Source organism: Palaemon carinicauda, chromosome 5, assembly GCF_036898095.1.
Source record: "Palaemon carinicauda isolate YSFRI2023 chromosome 5, ASM3689809v2, whole genome shotgun sequence".
NCBI lineage: Eukaryota > Metazoa > Arthropoda > Malacostraca > Decapoda > Palaemonidae > Palaemon > Palaemon carinicauda.
In genome coordinates, this window is record NC_090729.1 from 91,510,644 (window position 1) to 91,535,250 (window position 24,607).

The 24,607-nt window shown below is 43.0% G+C and overlaps 1 protein-coding gene across 3 annotated transcripts in view; it reads left to right on the forward strand.

Moving 5' to 3' along the window:
- Nucleotides 1–8,632, forward strand: part of Nipped-B (Nipped-B cohesin loading factor) — a 625,968-nt gene extending 617,336 nt beyond the window's left edge. For all 3 annotated transcript variants that reach the window (XM_068373859.1, XM_068373861.1, XM_068373860.1), the window contains exon 32: nucleotides 6,431–8,632. In XM_068373859.1, coding sequence (XP_068229960.1) covers nucleotides 6,431–6,718 — 288 coding nt within the window. In that variant the 3' untranslated portion in view covers nucleotides 6,719–8,632. The remainder of the gene's footprint in view (nucleotides 1–6,430) is intronic.
- Nucleotides 8,633–24,607: the final 15,975 nt, after the last annotated feature.

The window sequence follows — 24,607 nt, forward strand, 5'->3', positions numbered from 1 at the left end:
CGCGCAAGCACTCTCCTGGATGAGTCAATAGACTCTTCTCGCCAGCACTCTCCTGCTCGTCAGCGCTCTCCTGATCTCCAGCGCTCGCCTGCGTGCAAGTGCTCTTCTGTCCCTGCTGCGCGCACTGCGCGTCAACAGTCTCCCGAGCGCCGTCAACCTTCTGCTCGTCAGCGCACTACTGGGCGCCAACGTTCGCCCACGCGCCCACGACCTTCGGATCTGGGCGCAGGCAAGGACATTGATCCTTTGCCTCGCCAGCGTTCCCCTGCGCGTCGACCGCCGCTGGCGCACCACCGTGCGTTTTCTCATGTGCGCACTTCTAAAGTGCATGCGCGCCCGCGCACCCACGAGTCGACTCCTGAGCCCGCCCACGAGCATTCGCCCTCGAGCACATCAGCGCCCCTGTTGGCAACTTCTCTCCACGCTACTGCGTGCCATCCTACGCATCAGTGATCTCCTACGCGCCTGCGCGATCCTTCGCCTGTGCGCCAACGCGCCCACGCGTCTGATCGCCTCAAGTCACTGACTCGCCTATGCGCAGTTGGTCGCCTACTCACCCGACGCGTCATCGTTCGCCAACGCTCGCCAACTCGCCATCGCTCGCCTATGCTCCATCGATCGCCTACGCGCCATCGCTCTCCTAATTTCCAGCGATTGTCCGGGCACTCGCGCATACCCTCACCTGTGTATCCACGCACACCTTTGCCTGCGCATCCACGCGCCAGCTCGACCGCGCGTCCGCGCCCTCATCTCTGCGCGCCAACGGTCGCCTGCACGCCAACGGTCGCCCGCGCACGACCCAGTGGTTTTGCCATCGCGCGAGCACCAGCACGACCCCCAACGCAATTCCCGCCGGGTTTCGCAGCGCGCCCAACCTTGCGAGTTGCTGGGGCCGCGTGCTTCCAGATCGTCCTCGCGATCGCCATCTCGTAAGCGCCGAGCATGCATCCAAAAGCAGGAAGATTCATCGGAGAGGTCCAGGCAACATTCTTCTTCCCTTTCGTCATTTCAGGCAGGCCCTGTAGTATCCACTCCTAAGGATCAGTCGATCCCCTTCCCTCCAGCTGGAATCGCTGACACTGCGTCAGTCAGCCACTAGCCTTGGTTTGGTTCCCTGATGAAAGCGGTCGTGCGGGCTATGAATCCAGCCCTCGCTGATCTGGGACTAAAACCAAAGGCTCCCTCGCCCCCGCTGAAGAGAAGGAGAGGAGTGGATTTCACGGTAACTTCTCCCAGGGTTAAGCTGGCTCCCAAGAGGTCCGTCGGGAAGGCCCCTTCCCCTTTGCAGGCGTTTTCTCCTCCTGTGGACAAACCTTTCCCGTCCTCAGGAGAATCCAGCGAAGTGAGGCACTCTCCCACGGCACCAATGGGAGGAACCCCACCTCAAGGAAGAGAAACATCTCGCGTAGTAGGGACCTTCCAGACCTCTTTGCTAGAGTCCTGTATCCCTCTCAGGAGGGAGCCCAAGGACTCAAAGACGATCCCCAAGTCATCTTCGGGGATTCGTCCAGAGCCAACCATTCCCCGGGAGAACGTCCGCGTGTCCCCCAAGGAAGAGCCATTGGGGACAGGAGACTTAGCTGCCAGTCCACAAGGAGGAGAGCAGCGCGAGTCAGAGCATGCCTTCTGGCAGGTCCTTAATCTAATGAAACAAGCTCCTCCCACCTCCTCGCATTCAGCAGAGGAGGTACTTCGAGATCATAGAGGAGTCTTGTTTAGATCTTCCCCTCCACCGCTCTAAGGAAGAGCTCACCAGGGGTCTCTCTCTAGAGAAACTCAATGCCCGACAGGTGACATTCTTAGCGTCAGAGATCCTAAGCCAAGAGAAAGTTGCTAAGTGTGCCATGCAGGCCACTTCGTGGCTGGATGTCTGGCTAGGGTCTCTGGGCATCCTATTGCGCTCTGAGGACTTGTCCAAGGAGAGCAATAGGAAGGCCCTGGAGACCTTCCTCCTCTCGGGCATGCGCTCCATCAAGTTTTTAGCTCACCAGGTCACTAACCTGTGGGCTAACTCAATTCTAAAGCGTCATGATGCGGTGACTGAGAGGTTCCACCCGAGGGTCCCCGCTATGGATGTCAGCAAGCTCAGACATTCCTTCATCCTTGGAGGAAACCTGTTTGAGCCCAAGGATATAGAACGGACAGCTGAGAGGTGGAGGAAGACGAGTCATGATTCGCTCCTCCAGAAGGCCCTTCATCTCGGCCCTACAAACCTCCAGCTCCTCAACTACAACAGCAGCCTCGCAGGACACCGAAGCAGGCTCCGGCAGCTAAGACCAAGGTGTCTAAACAGCAGCCCTTTCCTTTCAAAGATAAGAAGGGCGGAAAGTCCTCCAGGGGAGGCAGAAATCCTAGGAGGAGCGGCCGAGGCCGCAAACGCTAGGATTGGCAATCCCCCTGCGTGTCCACCTGTAGGGGGATGCCTGCAAAGTTGTGTGCACAGGTGGCACCAACACGGGGCCAATTCCTGGAAGGTCTCTGTGATCGGACAAGGATATCGCATCCCGTTCATAACATCTCAACCTCCCCTGACAGCTCCCCAGGCTTCTTCAGTCGACTCTTTCTTGTAAAGAAGGCGTCTGGAGGCTGGAGACCCGTCATCGACCTCTCAGCCCTGAACGAGTTTGTCAAGCAAACTTTGTTCAGCATGGAGACAGCAGACACGGTCAGACTTGCAGTGAGACCTCAAGACTTCATGTGCACACTGGATCTGAAGGACGCGTACTTCCAGATCCCAATCCATCCGTCTTCCAGGAAGTACCTAAGATTTTGCCTAGACAACAAGATCTACCAGTTCAAGGTGCTGTGTTTCGGTCTCTCCACAGCACCTCAGGTGTTCACCAGTGTTCACACTGATATCTTCATGGGCGCACAGGAACGGCATCCGTCTCCTCCGTTATCTGGACGACTGGCTGATCCTGGCAGACTCGGAGTCGACCCTTCTTCGACACCAAGACAGGCTTCTGGCAATTTGCCAAGATCTAGGGATCATGGTAAATCTCGAGAAGTCCTCTCTGCTCCCAACACAACGACTGGTATATCTAGGCATGATATTAGACACCAATCTCCACAAAGCCTTTCCATCAGACGACAGGATAGCAAGGCTGAGGAGGGTTGCAAAGCCTTTCCTCAGTCGAGAAGACCTTCCAGCCCAATCTTGGTTACGTCTCTTAGGTCACTTAGCCTCCTTGGCTCGTCTAGTTCCCAACGGCCGCCTCAGGATGAGATCTCTGCAGTGGCGGTTCAAGTCCCGGTGGGATCAAGGCATCGATTCCCTGGACTCTCTGGTCTCAATAGGACCTGCGGAACGGACGGACCTGCGGTACGGACGGACCTGCGGTGGTGTCTGACCGACAACAACCTTCGAAAGGGAGTGGATCTTCTCGTCCTTCCCCCGGATTTGATGCTGTTTTCGGACGCATCAAAAGAAGGGTGGGGGTGCCATGTTCTGAACCAGAGGGCCTCAGGCCTATGGTCAGAATCAGAAAAGTACCTCCACATCAATCTGCTAGAGATGAAGGCCGTATTTCTGGCCCTTCAACAGTTCCAACAGACCCTGGCGGCCCACTTGGTGGTGATGAGCGATAACACCACAGTAGTGGCTTATATCGACAAGCAGGGAGGTACCTTTTTACGACAGCTATGCCATCTTGCAGTAGAGATACTGAGTTGGACCGAAGTTCACTCGATACGTATCAGCTCGCTTTATTCCTGGCAAAAGGAATGTGCTCGCCGACAGTCTGAGCAGAGCTTCGCAGATAGTGAGTACCAAGTGGTCTTTGGATCCTCAAGTTGCCAACAAAGTCCTGACTTTGTGGGGTTCCCCGACAGTGGACCTGTTCGCGACAGCCTTGAATTTCAAGCTGCCGCTGTACTGCTCGCCAGTCCCGGACCCCAAGACACTGGCAAGATGCTTTTCAACAACGGTGGGACAACATCGACATCTACGCCTTCCCACCATTCTGTCTGATGAGAAGGGTGCTCAACAAGACCAGACTATCAGTCAACCTGTTGATGACCTTAATAGCTCCGCTATGGCATCATGCAGAATGGTTCCCGGACCTTCTGCAGCTCCTGACGGAACTCCCGAGGGAGCTTCCCCCACAACACGAGCTACTCAGACAACCACATTGCAACATCTTCCACAAAGCCATAGCATCGCTTTAGCTTCACGCCTGGAGACTATCCAGCGTCTCCTCACTGAGAGAGGCTTTTCGCAACAAGTTACGGAAAGGATGTCTCGACACCTGCGGTCTACCAGATGAAGTGGAGAGTTTTCTGTGGTTGGTGTCGTGGGAAGGGTATCTCTCGCCTCGATGCCACTATTCCAGCAATAGCGGAGTTTCTCGTGTATTTGCGGGAGGAAATGCGCCTTTCGGTCTCGACGGTGAAAGGCTATCGCTCAGCCTTAAGCCTAGCCTTCAGGCTGAAAGGAATAGACATTTCCTCCTCGCTGGAACTTTCCTTACTCATACGAAGCTACGAGCTTACCTGCCCTCAGTCGGAAGTGAGACCACCTCCATGGAACGTGGTTCGGGTCCTCAGGGCTCTGAAGAGACCCCGTTCGAACCATTACGCCAGGCCTCTGACCAACACCTGACTTGGAAGACGGTGTTCCTACTAGCTTTAGCTTCGGCCAAGCGGGTCAGTGAACTTCATGGTCTCTCATACGACATCGCCCATTCAAGGGGTTGGGGGGAGGTAACGTTCAGGTCCGTCCCTGAGTTTGCTGCCAAGACTCAGAACCCTGGAGTGCCAGACCCACGGTTCGACTCCTTCAGGGTTACGAGTCTCCGTTCTGTAACTGATGACCCAGATCATCTGCTACTTTGCCCAGCAAGAAGTCTGAGACGTTATCTGAAGAGAACAGCTGCAGTCCATCCCCACGTGCAAGCTCTTTTTGTGAGCACGGGAAGGACGAAGAGGAGGGTCACCAAGAATATCATATCAGCCTGGATTCGACAGACCATTCATCATGCCTTGAATCCAGACTCTCCTCCGTCACATCGCCCTAGGGCACGTAATGTCAGGGGCATCGCCACGTCCCTGGCCTTCAAGATAAACTTCTCTGTGACGCAGGTGCTACAAGCTGGGCTCTGGAAGCGTCAAACGACCTTCACAGCCCACTACCTGCAGGATGTGACCCACAGGAGCCTCGATACTTTTTCTATCGGCCCTGTGGTGGCTGCACAACAGCTGGTCTAACCTCAGGCTCCTTAATGGACAAGTAGCAGAAGGTTGAGGGCACTGTTACCCGGTTTTAGTCTGCGTGAATGAAAGAGTATGTCTGGCCCTTTCTTCTTTCTTCATCCTCCCCTCTCGGGGAATGCAGCATCCCGGGTCTCTGCATAGCTGACCTCAAACCTCTGCAGGTAAACCATGCTTCCTTGTGTTCCTAGTATTAAGAATAATACTGTCGCGTCCCCCATACCCTGACGAGGTGGTATTGGGACGTCCTAGCCTAGAATTCCATATAAAGGACTTAAGGTCAACTTCCTAGGACGAGTCACACTTCATTTCTCCACACACAACTTATGTAGGCCGCACGTTTCTTGCGTAGCGAGAAACTTGCGAGGTGCAGGGACTCCTTTGCTCGAGTGCTGCTCACTCGGATTCTGAGTCCCCGGGTAAGCCAAAGCCAGTAAGGCTGGGACTTTCCACCCTGCCTAAGGGTAAGTCACCCTATGTAAATAGCGTGGTTTGTATTTCGGTTACGGAACAAATGACAAATTCGGAGATAATTTGTATTTTTCCTAACCATACAAACCTTAGCTATTTACACATATTTGCCCGTCAGCCCTGTCCCCCAAGACAAGTCCTACCTCTAAGTGAAGTGAAGCAGCTCACCGGTGTGTGGGGGGGGGAGGGGTAGCTAGCTACCCCGCCCCTACCCCCGTGCTAACTAGCGCGGGGGTAGTTTAACCCTCGTTAAAATCTAATGGCTCGTCAATTCAGCTACGCCGAAAGTAAACCCTATGTAAATAGCTAAGGTCTGTATGGTTAGAAAAAATACAAATTATCTCCGAATTTGTCACATTTGTACCCGTTCAAGGAAATGGGTATTGTATTTAAAGCTTAAGAATTCAAGATAACAACCAAGAATAATTTGTAGGGTGGTAGATTATTTTTCAATCAAATTTTTATGGATGGGACTTGAATTAATTGAAAACAGATTAGCAGTAATGGTCCAAAGCAAGAATGACAAAAGATCATTGTAATAAGGATGGTTTATTTTTATCCAAACATCTTTGAAAATTTAACCTATTTTTGTGCTTTGGTATGAAATACTCAGAACCGATGTTTTTGAAGCAGGAAGGAGAACTAAAACTAAGCTGTGTTTATTTTCATGTTTTTATTCAAGTTTTCTTTAACCTTGAACTCATATTTGCTATATTATTTTGCAAAACCTGTAATGTCTATTTACAAACAGGAACCCCCGAAAGAGGAGGATGGTACTGTGCAGCACTTGAAAACTGTCCCAATCGATGGTATTGTTGAGGAAGTTCAGGTGGATGAGCAGCTTCCCCCTCGACGTAGTCCAGCAGTCAAGCCTATCACTATTCGCACTTCACAAGTGGCCAACGCCAGGGAACACCGATCGCATCGTTCTTCTCATAAATCATCGAGTCATAAAAAGCATAAAAAGAAAAAAAAAAGAAAGAAGTTGAGTGAATCTGATGAAGAAAGTGAATATAGTGACCCTGATTTTCTTGTTTAGTAATTATGACAAAAAGGGTACTGTACTGTATTGAAACATGTCATTCCTAACTAGGTGATGTGTAACAGAATCAGTTTCTTTGCATAGGAAAACAAAGATTCCCAAGAAAGAGATGAAATATATAAAGAAATAGGTGATGCTGAAGTGACCTTTACTTACAAAATGAACAGTAATTTCTTGTTTGGGGGGGATACTGGTACACATAGTTAGCATAAAGGATATTTTTAAATGCAGCAATACATTATATTAGGTGTTAATGTATATATAAACTCATGGGACATGATTCAATAATTTTTGTGCGTGTGTTTGTGTGTGCGCAACAAAAAGCCTATCCTAGTGTCAGAAAAATATTTAATTTATTTATACAGAGGAGAACAAAAAGAACAGGTTCTAAAGTGTTTTTAGTAGAGTATTGTTAGTGTTGTAAGCTGTCTCTGCTACAACTTGGAGAAATATTTTGAAGATGGTAATGAACAGTGAAATATTTATTTATTGTACAGTTTACCATGTTTCCTTGATTTTTTTTGTTTTAATTATTTTTAGTGCTTTTTATTTTTTATAAGAAAAATCAAAGCCCCAATTTCATAAACTTTCCTTTTAGGTATGCACTGGTTGTGAGGAAGATGGGAATCATTCGTATACACACTTGAAAGCACTTTCCTTTGATTCTGACTGGAATTTCTTTTTGCATTGTCTTGAGTATATATATGTGTGTGTATATATATATATATATATATATATATATATATATATATATATATATATATATATATATATATATATATATATATATATATATATATTTATTTATTTATATATATTTACACTTTCTTTAGAAAAGAAATTTTGTAATTACCAACTTCATAATTTATAGTAATTTCTGCACCAGTGCAATGTTGTTGGGAGGACTGGTTAATATAGAAAGACTATTTATTGTTTCTTTTCTGTTATTGTCATAAAAGCACAAAGATTTTGCTGAAGGACAGAAATGCAACTTTTATACAATGTCTAATTGTAGAAAAATCAGAAAAAAATTTTCTTTATATTGTGATATCATTTGTAATACATGAATTTCCTGCCAGTTATTATTAATACAATGAAAGACTGCCATATGACAAAAGCACATTTTTTTTAAATCATGTTGTCCAAAAGAATGTCGGCTTGTAAATGGAATAAATTTGTGACCACAAAGTATAAGTATGTGTTCCATATTTGTCTATTTTTACCTGAATGTAGTGATGTCATGTCTTGTCTAGCATAGAAAATGTAGAAAATATAACATTTGTCTGTATATCAGAAACTTGAAGGTTTTTTATCGGACAGGAGTAAATATTGTATATGTATAATAATTGTATAGTAAATCTCCCCTATGCGGTTTCAGCGAAGACGAAAGTTTTCCTTATTACTTATTTTTTATAGATGGTGGCAAAGTCTGGGCTTTCATTTTTATACCAAATAGGAGAAATTTAGATGGCCTTGTATTACATTCTCTAAGCTGAAGAGGAAGAAGCACAGACTTGCTCCCAAAGTTTTTTGTAGTAGTTCCCTTATTGTCCATTCTTTATTCATAATTCAATCTGACACATGCTGTTATCACCACATCAGAGTGGGAGGGAAAGTTTGCTCCCCCACTTACTCCCAAGAGCCGACACTTGTGGCCTTTTGGCAGGCAAGTCATGTACACACACATTCACCTGCACATATACACATTACAAGTATACAGATACCTACTTCTCTTACCACACAGTCATCTCATTTTAAACTTTGAAAGATTGTACAGGTAGGTAGGTCACATATCAATCAATTCAATCAGAATACATTGAGGATTTTGCTCTCCCTCCCACTCATCATTATCTCTGAACCATATTATCACAGAGAAAATTCCATTAGAATCATTAAATGATCAGCAAAGAATTCATGCAGTTATTATTTTCCTCATGTTTGTGAAGCCTTAAGATTTTATTTAGATCTAATTATTTGACTTCAGACTGTAAAGCTATTAGAGAGGAGATAGGGAAAGATCAAGAACTCTAAATCAGAAATTATATTTATTAAAGTAATTACTGTAGACTTGAGTTACACAGTAACAGAAGGAGAAACAGCAAAAAATGAAAAATATTGTCAGCAAGGAAACCAATACTTAGGTCAAGGTTAAGATTTAAACATCTTATGAGTGTTCACCCTCCCAACCACATGCAGTACAAGTTTTAAAAAGATTGAAATAATGCCTGCTATTTGTTAGCCAGCATCACTTGACAAATATTTAACCTTGAAATTAGACAATGGTAATATTTAAGTGTGACATATTTCAAGTGCATTTAGAAAATGTTCTGTGTTTAGGTAGAAGTTAAAGATATGTTTGGGTAGGGGGCATGTTGCATTAGAGGTACGGACACCAGCTGAATATCAAGAACTGCAATGTTGGGAAACTACAGATGGTAGTATACCAAACTCTACTCTACAGCAAATTTGCAATCTCATTTAATGTGTATTTTTTCTGTTGAAATAGTCAAGTTTTCTGGGGAAAAATCTGCCTAGAGAATTTTGAGACCATTGAAGTGAAAGAATAATGATGGAAAGGATATATTGTACCATGCTTCAGTCAATTATTACACTAACTTGTACTACTGTGGCTCCCAAAGGTAAAATCAGCTTTGTTACATGAAATTAAAGGACTGCTGTACATCCTAACACCTAGACAAATTTTGAAATACTATATGGCCAGAAAATAAAATGGTGATCCAGAATTCTCTATCGACTACCAGCTGGTATGATGCAATACAGTACAGCATAGCGCTCAGAAAAACCAGTCCCGAGTTTGGGTAAGTCTCATTTCTCAATTTTCTGCAGGAATTGCATGCAACTTTGGTTTTAACCCTTTTACCCCCAGGCTCTTTGGAAATTTCCAACCCTTAACCCCCCAGGGGTTATTTTTTCCCCAGCACATTTTGCAGTACAGTATATATTTTTTAAATTTGTCTAACAGCCTTAATTTTTGTCAAAGAGAGGTCAGGTTGGTCTCATTCTCTTGGAAAATGCCTGAATTTCCTCAAAAAATTATTAAAAATATGAAAAGAAAATTTTATAGCATCTGTTTGCAAGGACGTACTGGTACGTCCAGGGGGGTAAAGGGATGAGTTTTGTGAAACGTACCAGTACGTCCTTTTTGGGGGTAAAAGGGTTAACTAATGTATTATAAAATATGTTTGAGATTACCTCAATTTAGTTCTGTGCATTTCATAATGCACACCACAAAATTGTCCACGATGTCCTTACAAACCAAATGACGACTGTCTCTGATCTCCCCGATGGTTTCCTCGAGTTCTGTGATGTTCATGAGTTTCCTTGCATACGCTGTCTTTAAGGTAGCCCCAGAGAAAAAATCTTGGAGCTAAGGTATTGTCTGTGAGGGTGCCCAATAAAAATCAGTTGGAGTGATCGCGCAGCTGAATTAACTCATGCTCTCAACCAGTTTAGTTGTATACTTCCTAGGGGCATCCTGAATAGCTTGGCTGCAATAAGGTTTGCCACTGTCTCATAGCCTGATGAATAAAACTTCCAGCGAGTGCTTTTGCTTGGATTTTTAAGTATGAATAAAAAAAGTAAGTGATTTTGCTAGTATCAACAAAAGCTTAGAGTAGATGTTTAAGCACAAGCAAGTGCTTATAAGTTATTAGCAATGAGGTACCAGCAGATTTGAGCCGTCACTAGGTGGCGCATAAAAGGAGATGCAGCAGGCAGCTCATGTGTACTTTGTAAAATGTCTCCTTCATTTCAACCCATATCACAGCTGTCAGGAATGTAATATCTTCTTGATCCTTGGAGGATTATTGTTATTAGTAGTTACAATTCTAGTTGGAAAAGCAAGATGCTCTAAGCCTAAGGGCTCCAACAAGAGGGAAAAATAGACCAGTAAGGAAATTATCCCTGGATAGGTACGGTCCTCGGACACCCCTTTAAGGGTATACTCGGACGCGAACGACCCCGACGCCAAAAAAAATTCTTGAAAAATCAGTTTTTGCAGTAACCTCCTTTTTTCTTTTGCCAAAAAAAACTTCAATGAATGCTTAAAACAACTGTAAAGATAAATACTACTCATCTGCAGAAAAACTATTTATTATAAATATTTTAAAAAATTAAGTAGAAAAAAAAAAAGACCTGACATAAAAATTCATAAAAAAAAAGTTTATACATATATACACAAATCCTTTTAGGAATTGATTCTTGAATGTTTAGGACACATCTTGATGTATTTTGGATGAAGTCAGACCCATGGAGGTGAAGATCTGAAATGAGAAAAAAAGGGGAACTTTTTTTGGCCAAAAAAAATTGTCCAAATTTCATGAATTTTTTTGGGTACCCAAATGAAATAGGAAGTGGCTAATTTTTTTAGGGAATAAACATATGTTATCCTAAAATAGAAATATGTAAAAAAATCCTCATTATTTTGTAAATTACATTTATATCAGGGGCCATATCTAAAGGTAATTTTTTGAGTACTTGGAAATTTCGTAAAAAAATACATATATTTAATATATAATATGATATTTATGCAGGTAAAAATATACGAAAATATCACAAATTCTATAGGGAACAAGAATATATATAGATAGGGCAGCTTACGCTTCGGATATGTCCACAAAATGGCCGCCAACCACACTGACTCAGACTCCCTAATCTGCCACTTGAAATGTAGAAAGGGTATGTCAATTTCAAGGTGTTATTTACTAATCTAATTATTATTGGATATGCATAAAAATTGTATGGTGGGTTGCTGGATAATTGTCGATTATTTTACGACTATAAAATTAAAATTCTGACCCAAAAAATTTTTTTTGAAGGGAAATAAAATCGAAAAAAAAATGTAAAACAATATTTTAGCTAAAAAAATTTGATGATATTCAATCAAAAAAAAAGTAAACAAAATTTTCCGACAAATAAACATCTAGAGGAATCATTACTCTGTGATAGTTCCTTAGTACGTAGTAATTTTGAAAGAATTGGGAAAAAACGAAAAAATGGCAATCACCGGAAAATCGAACACATACCTATATATACGCCATATCTGGCTAAAAAAAAAATAGGCATGGGTAGCCAGATCATCTAGAAACACTTTCCAACACTATAAAAATATAAGTTTTGCGACACTACTTGCCAATTCCTTACGGTAATATGACTAAGCAAAAAAATGCAAAACAAATAAAAAGGGGCACTCGTGGAAAAATGGCCATTCTAATATACGGCATTTCAGAAAAAAAAATTTCAGCCACGTGCTAGGCAAACCATCAAGGCATATTTTCCGACAAATAAACATATAAATGAAATATTACTCTGTGATAGTTCCTTAGTACGTAGTAATTTTGAAAGAAATGGGAAAAAACGAAAAAATGGCAATCACAGGAAAATCGAACACATACTTATATATACGCCATATCTGGCTAAAAAAAAAAATAGGCATGGGTAGCCAGATCATCTAGAAACACTTTCCAACACTATAAAAATATAAGTTTTGCGACACTACTTGCCAATTCCTTACGGTAACATGACTAAGCAAAAAAATGCAAAACAAATAAAAAGGGGCACTCGCGGAAAAATGCCCATCATTCTAATATACGGCATCTCAGATAAAAAAAAAAGACATGCACGTGTTAGCCCAACCATCAAGGCACACTTTCTAACACATAAACATGAAAAAAAAATGAATAATATACGGCAATTCCTTACTACGTAGTAAATTTTTACAAATATTGAAAAAAAAACAGAAATTGGCAACCGCAGTTAAATACCCAATATACCAATAACTACGTCGTATCTGACAAAAACAAAATCACGCATGGGTAGCCAGATCATCTAGACACACTTTCCAACATTAAAAAAGCAAAAGTTTTACGACACTATTTGGCAATATCTTACGGAAAAATGACTTGGCAAAAAAATTTAAAAAAATTAAAAAGGGACACTCGCGGTAAAATGCCCGACATTCTAATATACGACATCTCAGATAAAAAAAAAGACATGCACGTGTTAGCCCAACCATCAAGGCACACTTTCTAACACATAAACATGAAAAAAAAATGAATAATATACGGCAATTCCTTACTACGTAGTAATTTTTACAAATATTGAAAAAAAAACAGAAATTGGTAACCGCAGTTAAATACCCAATATACCAATAACTACGTCGTATCTGACAAAAACAAAGTCATGCATGGGTAGCCAGATCATCTAGACACACTTTCCAACACTAAACAAGCAAAAGTTTTACGACACTATTTGGCAATATCTTACGGAAAAATGACTTGGCAAAAAAATGAAAAAAAATGAAAAAGGGGCACTCGCGGTAAAATGGTCCTCGTGGTGATGAACGACATTTTAACTAAAAAAAAAAACATGCACATGGTAGCCAAACAATCCACCAAGACTTTCCACAACTGATAACCTATACAAGTTGTACCATTCTACGACAATTTCATAATACGTAATAACTTTGATAATTATGCAAACTACCTCAGAAGGGTAAACTCGGACGCGAACGACCCCGACGCGTCTCAGAAATCGGGGAAGGAGTACAGCTACAGCAATGCACATCTGGACACTACTAGAGCGTGTAGGGGAGACACCTCCTGCAGGTCGATCACCCACAAATTCAGTCACAGGGGTGAGTCACGTGAGAAAAACCTGTTTTTTTTTGACGCTCGGGGTCGCAAACGACCCACCGTACCTATCCAGGGTTAAGAAAGAAACGATAGAAATAATGAACAATTAAAATAAAATATTTTAAAAACAATAACATCAAAACATATTTCATATATAAACTATATAAAGACTTAAGTCAGCCTGTTCAACATTAAAACATTTGCTCCAAATTTCAACTTCAGAAGTTCTACAGGTTCAGCTACCCATTTAGGAAGATCATTTCACAACTTGGTCACAGCTGCAATAAAACTTCTAAAATACTGTGTAGTATTGAGCCTCATGATGGAGAAGGCCTGACTTGAAGTTATCTGCATGCCTATTATTACAAACAGGATGGAACTGTCTGGGAAGACCTGAATGTAAAGGATGATCAGAATTAGGAAAAATCTTATGCAACATGCTCAAGAACTAACTGAACAACGGTGCCAGAGATTAATATCGAAATCAGGAATAAGAAATGTAATAGACTGTAAGTTCTTGTCCAACAAATTAAGATGAGAGTCAGCAGTTGAAGACCAGACTGGAGAACAGTACTCGAAACAAGGTAAAATGAAAGAATTAAAACTTCTTAAGAACAGATTGATCACCGAAAAAAGTAAATTTTTTGTGCAATTGAAGAAGACCCAGACCTAATGCTGTTCAAAAAAGTAAACAAAGTGAATGTATCTAACAAGAAAAAACACAAACAAGAATTTTTCTCCTGTCTTTTATCACCAAAGATATAAAACAATGAACTTGATTACCAAATTTTTAATTTATAAAACGGATTTTAAGCGAAGCGAAAAATCTACTTTTGGGTGAGATAGCCATGTCGTCCTGATGGAAGGTTCTTATAAGTAGCTTCCAAGGGATATTTGAACTACAGTGATATTCCAAGAGAATTTACCTCTAGGTCTCCAGAATTCTAACTCCTGGCGCGAATATCCTTAAAATTTCTCTTAAGGATATCGCATAAATCAGGGGACGTATATCTTGATACGACACATAGTAATCTTCACCACGAATAGCGTCTTCTCCTCGAGGGGGAAGAGTGGCATATTAGAAGGGGAGCCGTTATCAAGGTTACCCTTCCTCCCATACTACTTTTGAGTATCTAGATGGCGGTTATTCCTAGTAGCATTGAGCTTGGTGCTACAGATATAGTAGTTTCGGGATTGATCCTGCCAAGGCCTTTTCTATGGAAAAGGAGGGCGGGTCCATCAGGACGTCATGGCTATCTCGCCCAAAAATAGATTTTTCGCTTCGCTCAAAATCCGTTTTTTGGGCTCAAGCCATGTCGTCCCGATGGAAGTTTACCAGAGAATTACTAGAAAGTACTGTATCTGTGGATTTTCATAGGTGCCTTAACCTTGGGACAATTTTTCTATGGTCATTTGGACCATTGAGACAAATGACGTTACCGTTATCCGTCATTACCACTAATCATAACTTATCATAGACAATGTTAGTGCTGCCTGCCCCCTGCAGGGAAGAGTCATACTAGACAGTAGAAAAGGGGCCTCAAGGTTAGCATATATTCTATGAACAAACATAAGTATCCACCAGATATACAAATGGTCTCACAGTTTGTATATATTGTTAGAACTATGTAAGTGTCAACTATAACCATTGTTTGTAAGCATACAATGATATGATTGTTTGTAGAACACTCTGGATGATTTCCATCTAGTATAAGAGCAAAGACGCTCAAAGTCCATATACTGAAAAAAGTTCAGTGATGAAGCAATTTTCCTTGGATCATGACCTGCGAGTGTACTGTCATGATCTGCTCTGCGAATGAAGTAGGTGAGCTTCGCCCTCAGTTGTTTTAGGGATAAGTTTGATCCTGAGGTTTCTCCTTTGAAGAGCTGTCCTCCCCTGAAGTCTGAAGTTCTACGAAGATAGACCTTTAGACACTCTACTGGACATAGAGAGAGAGACATCTTCCTTCAGAGGGTAGATTCTCCAGGGACCCCATCTTTTAATGGGTAGCTCGTTCTTGGCGAGAAAAGCTGGATCAGGACAGAGATTCGGTTCTCCCACTTCTGTGAACTGAATGTGGCCCTCATTTCTTGATAGGGCTACTGTTTCACTAACTAGACCCTGAGGCTATAGCGAACAGGAAAATAACCTTCTGGGTTAGATCCTTGAGAGAACAATCTTCATTGTTCACAGATGAAGCATAATGTAGGACCTTGTCCAAAGACCATGAAATGGGCTTCGGAGGAGCTGCAGGCCTAAGTCTAGTGCATGCCTTCGGGATCTTGTTAAAGATTTCGTTCGTCAGATCCACTTGAAAGGCATATAGAAGAGGTCTAGTCAAGGCTGACTTACACGTAGTTAGCTGCCAGACCTTGATTATGAAGGTGGATAAAGAAAGAAAGACAGAAGTCTATTGAAATTTCTTACGGTCCTTTTGCTTCAACAAAAGCAACCCACTTTTTCCAAGACAATTCATATTGTCTTCTAGTTGACTTAGACTTGTATTCTTCTAAGAAGTATATACTGCCTTTTGAGATCCCAAATCTTTTCTTAACCGCTAGGGCGAGAAAATCATGAAATTAAGGTTTTGGGTTCTCTGTGATGAATTGAAGACGGTTAACTTCTAAACCCGTTGAGATAGTGCTGGGTTCAGTACAAGGACCAGCCTCAGCCTCAGTTCCATCCGTAGAGGGAACCAGTTGCTCTTGGACTATTTGGGAGCCACTAGAGCTGCCATTCCTTGGAAGGATCTCAGCATGTTGAGGACCTTCAGCAGGAGATTGGATGGAAGGAACAGGAAATTCCGGGTCCATCCGTTCCAAACTAGGGATATGGCATCCGTTATCTCCTCTAGAGGGTCCTCGTATGGGGGTACATATCGAGGTAGTTTCTTGATGACGCTCGTTGGGAAGAGGTTGTTCTGCAGTTCCGGGACTTGTTCCAAGATGGAAGAGAATGAGTCTGCGTCTGTGGACCATTCTGACTCTATCTGCTTGAGCCTGAGTAGAGCATCCGCTGTCACATTGCGGATCATTTATAAGTGAACTGCTGATAGGTGTCGTCTCTTTAGGCAAGGGATGGCTAATATCACATGGCTTATATGGGACGATCTCGAGCCTTGTCGGTTCAGACATCTCACTATCACTTCGCTGTCCAAGATCAGCCTGATTAGGGCTGAACTGCGTGGGGAGAGTTTTCCCAACGTCAAAAGGACTGCCATGGCTTCCAAAATGTTGATGAGAAGGGCCTTGAACAGAGATGACCAGGTTCCTTGGGCATTCCTTTGATGCGAGTGAAATTCCCATTTTTCCGTCGAGGCATCCATGTGGATGATCATCAATGGTAGAGGTGGTTGCAAGGGCACGGTCCTCATTAGGCTCTTGGCCTTCGACCATGGTTTGAGAATGATCAAAGTAAGGCCGATATCAGTCATTTCAGATCTCTTCGAACATTTGATGCGTATCTTCTCCAGACTCCTGATGCATCTTTCAGCTGTGCACTTAGCACGGGGTCTGTCACTGCTGCAAAATGGAGAGAGTTCAGTACTCTTTCCTGTTAGCATCTTGAAATTCTGTCGGATTACAGTAGTCTCTTGACCGACCCTGCGATCTACTTCTTCCTTAAGAGAAAGGAGAGACAATGTGACCTCAGGTTCCAATGGTTTTCCAGCCATTGAAACCTTTGAGCTGGCGAGTCGAGACTTCTTGAAGTTGATTTTGCATCACAGATGTTCCAAGAACTGGGTTACTTCTTTGGATGCTTGCAGACCAGCCACTTCGGGTGTTGCCCACACCAGCCAGTCGTCCAGGTACTTTGTTACCTGAACAGTTTCTAGGCGTGGTTGTTGCACGACTGCGTCTGCCAATTTCTTGAAGATACTTGGGACTATGTTTAGTCCGAAGAGTATGGCTCTTAGAACATACTTTATCTTCTGTAGGCATTTGACAGGTCTATCGAGACTGTGAACTCCCCTTTTTGTAATGTTTTTATGTTGACCAGGCTAACATGAGTCTTTTTATTGTTTATATATGACATATCTGTTTTTGACGTTAATAGTTTATATAGGACATATCTGTTTTGACGCTGTTACTGTTTTTAGAATAATATATTGTTAATTTATTCTCATCATTTATTTATTTCCTTATTTCCTTTCCTCACTGGGCTATTTTTCCCTGTTAGAGCCCTTGGGCTTATAGCATCTTGCTTTTCCAACTAGGGTTGTAGCTTGGTTAGTAATAATAATATTAATAATATGTGTAGAAGGATTAACATCCTGAACTTGCTGTTTCTTCTAATACGGGGTTGGAATGTTGGAAGAGTTGAGGAAATGATGGTGGAGACATGTCTAGTTTCCATCCTAGTCCAATCTTGGTTAGGCCTTGGGCCCAAGGATCGAAGGTCCAACGATCCTTAAATTGTTGGAGTCCCCCTCCTACCTGAAGCGTCTCCCTGCTTTGATTGATCGTAGGGTTTACCTCCTTGACCTCCTACCTGGGGCACCGCGGTCATAGAAACTGTGGGATGTTGTTGAGCAGACCGAGGGAAAAATCTAGACTTCTTCGTCTTCCTTTTAGGTTGGGGACCCACTTCCGGGGAAGACTTCCTCTTTGAAGAGATGCCCCACTTCTGGAGAAGGTTCCTATTCTCCGTGGTGGCTTTCTCGACTACCTCTTTAACTACTTCGTTTGGAAAGAGTTCTTTACCCAAGATGTTGGAAGATATCAGCTTCCTGGGTTCATGTTTCACTGTTGCAGCAGCGAACACAAACTCTCTACAGGCTCTCCTAGCCTTCATAAAAGCTTATAGGTCTTTTACTAAGGTGGCCATATGCATTTTCGCCAGGACCATGAGCATGTCTGGGGTCCTTTGTTGGGCTGCACACATCTCTATGCAGTTTTGTAGGGATAAAGAGGCCGCAAGTCTCTCCTTTGTCTCTTGTTCCTTGCACAAGAGAAAGTCAGAAGTTTAGGGAGATTCTCGCTAAACTGTCATCCAGCAATGTCTGTGTCCAGTTTCCCTACTGAGAAGGTTAGGTGGACTTTCTTCCATTCCTTCTCCTGCATGGGCAAGGCTAGTGACAGAGGCCTGCACTCCTCAAGTGCAGGGCATGGTTTGCCTGCCTCCACTGCCTTGGCAACAGATTTAAATGCCTTCCACATAAGGGGGAATGCTATTGAAGCAGGAGCAAGAAAGGTAGGGTGTTTCTTGCTCAAGGCGGACACTTTCGACACCGAATAACCCGCCTTTCTCAGGCTACTTGGCAAGAGAGCCTGTGCCTTATCGTGGTCGAAAACCATGACTTCCTTTGGTTCTGTCTCCTCTTTTGACATTGGTTCATGCTTCAGTCGAATGAAGCAATCAGGGAAAGCGTTAAAGCTTGGCCAAAACTGGATGTCGTCGAAGGGGACAGCTCCTATCTTCCCTGAGATGTAGAGTTTGCCGTTCAAAATCGGCATAAGCTCCGCATACCTCCAGGGATTGGTTTTGGAGCTGGTAGGGAGGTCTTGGTCTCTGGGTCACTTGAATGACCCTCGGAAGGCGATAAGTGGAGCTTCACTGAGCTCTCTCTTGAATTTCGCTTCCCTTGTTTCGCCTTGTTTGCGAATGTTCTCCATTAAAACTGTAAGATGGGCCAGCGCCTGGCTCGTGTTGTCCAGGATACGCTATATTGCAAATATACTGGCTACTGTGTAATCATATACTGTAGTTCAGCCGGTGTGTTGCCGACATGGCTAGCACCAGGCGGCACGGTCCAGCCGGTATGTCGCCGACTGGACTAGAAATTAGAAAACACACATACTTGTGACTCCCATTCAGGCAATTGCTGTGACCTTCCCTTCCAATATTAAAACTATAGAGTTTCCTAATCAGGGAAGCTCAAAGATAAGGCTTCTAACCTTTAGGGATAAAAAGTATACTACCACTGACCCTTCTAAATTATTTAATATTGTAGGGTAAATTGTAAGCTGATTTCTAATCAGAGTATTGAAGGAATTCAATTCTTTCAATATAGGATCGGTCTCAGCAAAAGACTGGGTAAGGATACACAAGATATGTTGGAAAATAACTACTGTATGATATATACAATAGATTTCTATCTGCAGTATATACTCTACTGCAAATATACTGATTACTGTATAATCATATACTGTAGTTCAGCCGGCATACCTAGTCCCTGGCGGCACAGTCCGCGGCAGCACTGGTACAGTCGGCATGCCGCCGATTAAGTACCTGACGGCGCCGCGGGTTAGAACCTGGTGGCACTAGCTGATAGAGAGAGAGAAAGCATGGAGTGAAGGACTGCCGTAATACTATATATGTACTAATGTACTAACTAGGATGTAAGTATATAACTTGCTGCCTTCCTCCAGAAAGAAGGTTCAAATGGAAGGGGAGAATGCATCATTCAGGTTTCCATCCAGCCACAAAGACCGTTGCCGGCATATAGCCGGCTAGTTAGTACCCGGCGGCACTGGTACAGTCGGCATACTGCCGACTGAATAAGTACCTGACGGCGCCGGCCCGGCCAGCAATAAACTGACCAAATGTTGAAGTTTCTGCTTTCCTTCGCCTTTCTACTATATATATATATATATATATATATATATATATATATATATATATATATATATATATATATATATATATATATATATATATATATATATATGTAATTGATAGATGGGTTCCTCTTGGGAATCGCAATTTAAGTAGGAATAAAATAGTCTTTATTCGGGAGCTTTCGACATAACTTATGTCATCTTCAGCCTATCTGCAATTATCATATGTAAAATTAATAAAATCGTCCTAAGTACATTGTTAGGAAGATACACTTTCATGAACTGATCAACTAGCTCTAAAATCAACCAATCAAGGAACATACTGTAAAACCTTAAAAAAGACTTATTACACACAACTATATAACTATATAAAATACTCAATAACTAATATACCTAGTCACCCGTAGGAAATGATGACCACCCATCCAGACCAGTAACCCACAGACCAAACGGATCAATGGGTCACTGGTAACTGAACAGGTAAGCCCTCATTCAAGCTGGGTTTTCTCTTAAAAATGTATAAAGACTCCAAGATTCTCAGCTTGCTGACGTTACTATGTCTGTCCGTAATTTTGAAATTTTCCTTAGAAATGGCATGACCAGATTTAAATGCGTGGTCATAAATAGCTGAAATTGGTTTCTTACTTAACGGTATATTGGTTCGTACCGATCTCCCCATGTGCTCCGAAATCCTACACTGAAGCTGTCTAGATGTGCTTCCAGTGTAGCACTCATTACAGAGTGCACATTGAAAAGTGTATATGACACCGGAACACAAGAGAGTAGGTAGACTCTCCTTATATTTAAACAGTAAGCCTACTGAGAACTTGTTAGTAAAAATTGGTTTTAAATATTTAACTTAGCCGGTGAATATATAATAGCTGCTACTCAGCGGCTCGACAGAAAACACACTCAAAAACTCGCGAGCGATCGCTATGAAGGTTGCGTGTGTGCCCACCAGCGCCACTATCGGCCAGATACCACTCTTGCATGTAAACAAACCCTTCAATTCTTCTCTGTCGACCTTGACGACAAGACGTATCAATACTCGCTGTAGAACCTGGAGTTTTCTCAACATTTTTGGTTAAGTACTTCATTTTGGTTTGAGCTTTCGCAGTGCAAGTGTTTTATCTTCATCTTAAATCTTGAACTTGTTTTTGGATAGATTTAATTTTTGATGACAAGAGAGAGAGTATGGACTTTCTTTGACTTTTAAATGGCCGACCCTTCCCTTAGACGGAAGTGTGTTTTAGGCTTTTAGCAATTATCTTATCACGTTATAAATTAATTATAGATTTTCCTCTATATATTTTATATCTCAACCGCCTTTATTAGGCCTCTTCGATTAGCTTTCCATTTATAATAAACATCAAAATAAATTTTAATGATTTGTTTATATGCGACCTTTCCTGAGAGTAGGCGGTCCTAACTTGGAAACCGAAGTTAAACAACGTTGAGCCCTTTTCAATCGTAAATAACTTTTACAGAGCTAATGATTTAAAACTTATTAAATGAAATTTTTTTAGTAAATATTTTATGAAAGTTTTTTCTTTGAATAGTCTTCGTACTGTTTCAAAGATGAACTAACGTTTAGTTTATTTATGCTACGCAGTTTGCGCTCTATCATTACGAGAGAGAGAGAGAGTATCACGGTTTCACTTTGCAGAAAGAGTAAATCGATTCTGACGTTTTGTTCATTTTTCTTTCAAAGCTTAAATGTTTTAAATACTATTTTAAAGGAACTTTTTATTTGAAAAACCTTTCAGTTTTTTCCTTTGGTCAAATAACCTGTTTATTGACGAAAGGGAAGTGGGCTCTTCTCTTCGGGAGAAATCAAGAGAGAGAGAGAGATAGAGACGGAGAGAGAGAGAGGAGAGAGAACGTTCCGATCTTTATTTTCGTCCCAAGCGAGTAACGTTGTTCTCGAGTCAGCTTTTTACTCTCGTCCCTAGTCTCTGTACGGGGAGAAAGGATAAAACGTTTTTAGTTTTTATTCTCGTCCCAAGGCACTGTACGGTGAGAGATTTAAAACGTAGTTTTGAATGAACTAGTGTTTAGTCTCGTTCCCAGCCACTGATCTTTTTTTTTTTTTTTTTTTCTAATGTGCTTACATTATACAACTGATTTCGCAATTATAACCTTTTGATGAGGGTAGAATTGCGTGCTTCAGGTAGAAATCAGTTTTATTCATACCTAATGTGAATTGTTAAAAAATTAGATTTCAGTGAAATAAGTGCAAAACAGAAAATCGTAGTGATAAAGTGATATTGCGCAAAGTGTTATCAGTGTTGCGACCGAGGGTTCGTCTGTTCGTGCCTGTCGTTCGCCTAGTCCGGGACCTCTTGCAAGCTCCCAAGCCCAGGGGAGAAGTAATGTCGTACGACTTATGGGTTCGAGAGGCCTTGATCAGCGAACAGACGTTCCCTCTATGGTATCAGGCGTATCTCACCAAGATCGCCCCTACCATTAGACGAGAGAGACGATTTTCTCCTCGTCATCCGAAGGCTTTTCGTATAAGAAACCGTGGAACAAGGTTTCGAGGCCCTTTAAGCGAGTCAGTCCTTTCAGGACAGGTCCAGCGTCCTGGTTTTAACTATTAGGACAGCTCTGACACTATGCAGTCATCGGAAGACTGCTCGCCGCCTAAACAAAAACGTAACACAGGCTCCGAGAGAGTTTTTGTAGGCAAGGTTTTGCAGTCACAGACGTTACCCTCGTCTCTTACCGCAACCATTCCCGTTTTTCCTAAATGAGTTGTACGGCAAGACATGCAGAATAAGCTTGCCTCTCTTATGGAAGACTATTCTGCCGATAAGGTTCACGTTGATCCTAGCCATTTATCTCATCGAGATCCTGGCCTTCAGCCGCCCAAACGAACCTTTGTGCGTCCTGTTGACGTTGGCGTAGCTAAGTCACGTCAGTCACGATATGTAGAGCCTCACTCGATGCGGTCACGTGTTGGCTTTCAGCCGCATTTGGACGTTAGGCTGCTTCCTAATGCTCCTGTTGACGTTCAGGACGTTCGCCAACCAGCGGAGTTGACTTGTTTTGACGCTGAGCGTCAACTACCGCAGTCTAGAGTTGTTTTGACTGCTCAGACTAGGCAGTCAAAACAGTCTCGAGTGGACGCCCAGCGTCCTCCCGCACCTGTTGTTGTTGACAGTTCACAGATTGTTAAGCAGTTACATGACGTTGCGTCCTGGTCCGCTACTAATGCACCAGTGCGTGTGGACTCTGCTTGTCAAGCATTGCCACCACGGCAGGTCTCTCCCTTGCTTGAGACTCGGCTATTGTCGGACAAGATTCCTTCAGATGAGGAAGTTGCTGTTCCCCCTCCTACTGATATTCCCTTGAGGACTCTGTCAGACGGAGAGGAGCCTAAAGCTGCTTAGCTCTCTATGGACTTTAAATAAATCATACTGATTTTTAAGGATCTTTGTCCGGATCTTTTTGTAACTGCTGCTCCTCGTTCGCCTAAACGTCAGAGTTTACACTAGGCCTAGCTACTTCGAAAGCGTTTTTTTTTATAAGCTAGTGCTCTCTAGCTCTTCTAAGAGAGCTTTACGTTTGCTAGGCGACTGGTTTATCACCAGGAGGAGTTTGGGGGAGACAGCCTTTGCTTTCCCTACTTTTAAGCTGGCTTATAGAGCGAGAGTCTGATATGACACTCATAGACTCTCCCTGGAGCCTGGCCATGAGACGCTCCTAGATTTTATGGTCGACTTCAGAGCTAGACCATCTCCTGTTAGGAGTCTTTTTTCGAGCGTTTGAAGTTTTGCTGTACAATTATGTCATGCATAAACAAGGCTTTCAGGGATGGCTCCAATGATCTGACAGCCACGTTCTCTGCAAGAACAAGTTCCTCAGGGATGGCTCCAATGATCTGGCAGCCATGTTCACTGCAGGAGTACGTAAGAGGCAAGTGCGCTCAATGTGTTCATTGTCAAGACAAACTTCACGATGAAGTCTACCAGGCTGTCTTGACAGCATTAATGGAAGGCGACTGGATGGTCTCTCTCGACCTTCAGGAGGCATACTTCCACATTCCTATACACCCGGATTCCCAATCGTTTCTGAGGTTTGTTTACAGGAATGTGGGGTACCAGTTTCGAGCCCTGTGCTTTGGCCTCAGTCCTACTCCTCTCGTGTTTACAAGGCTCATGAGGAATGTGGCAAAATCCCTCCATCTATCGGGGATCCGAGCCTCCCTGCACTTGGACGACTAGCTTCTCAGAGCATCGTCCAGTCTTCGCTGTCTGCAGGATCTACATTGGACGTTTAGTCTGGCCAGGGAGTTGGGACTTTTGGTCAACCTAAAAGTCCCTACTGATCCCATCCCAGATTATTCTATATTTGGGGATGGAGATTCGCAGTCCAGTTTTTTTTTTCGGGCTTTTCCGTCTGCCACCGATTAGAACAAGCCCTGCTCGAAGTCCAACTAATGCTGAAAAGATAACGTTTGTTCAGTCAGGAGTTGGAACAGTCTCGTAGGGACTCTCTCATCCCTGGAGCAGTTTGTCTCACTAGGGAGACTACACCTTCTGCCTCTCCGGTTCCATCTAGCCTCTCACTAGAACTAGGACAAGACGTTAGAGACGGTATCATTCCCAGTCTCCGAACCAGTGAAGGCATGCCCTAAATGGTGGGACAGCAATATCAGTCTGAGAGAGGA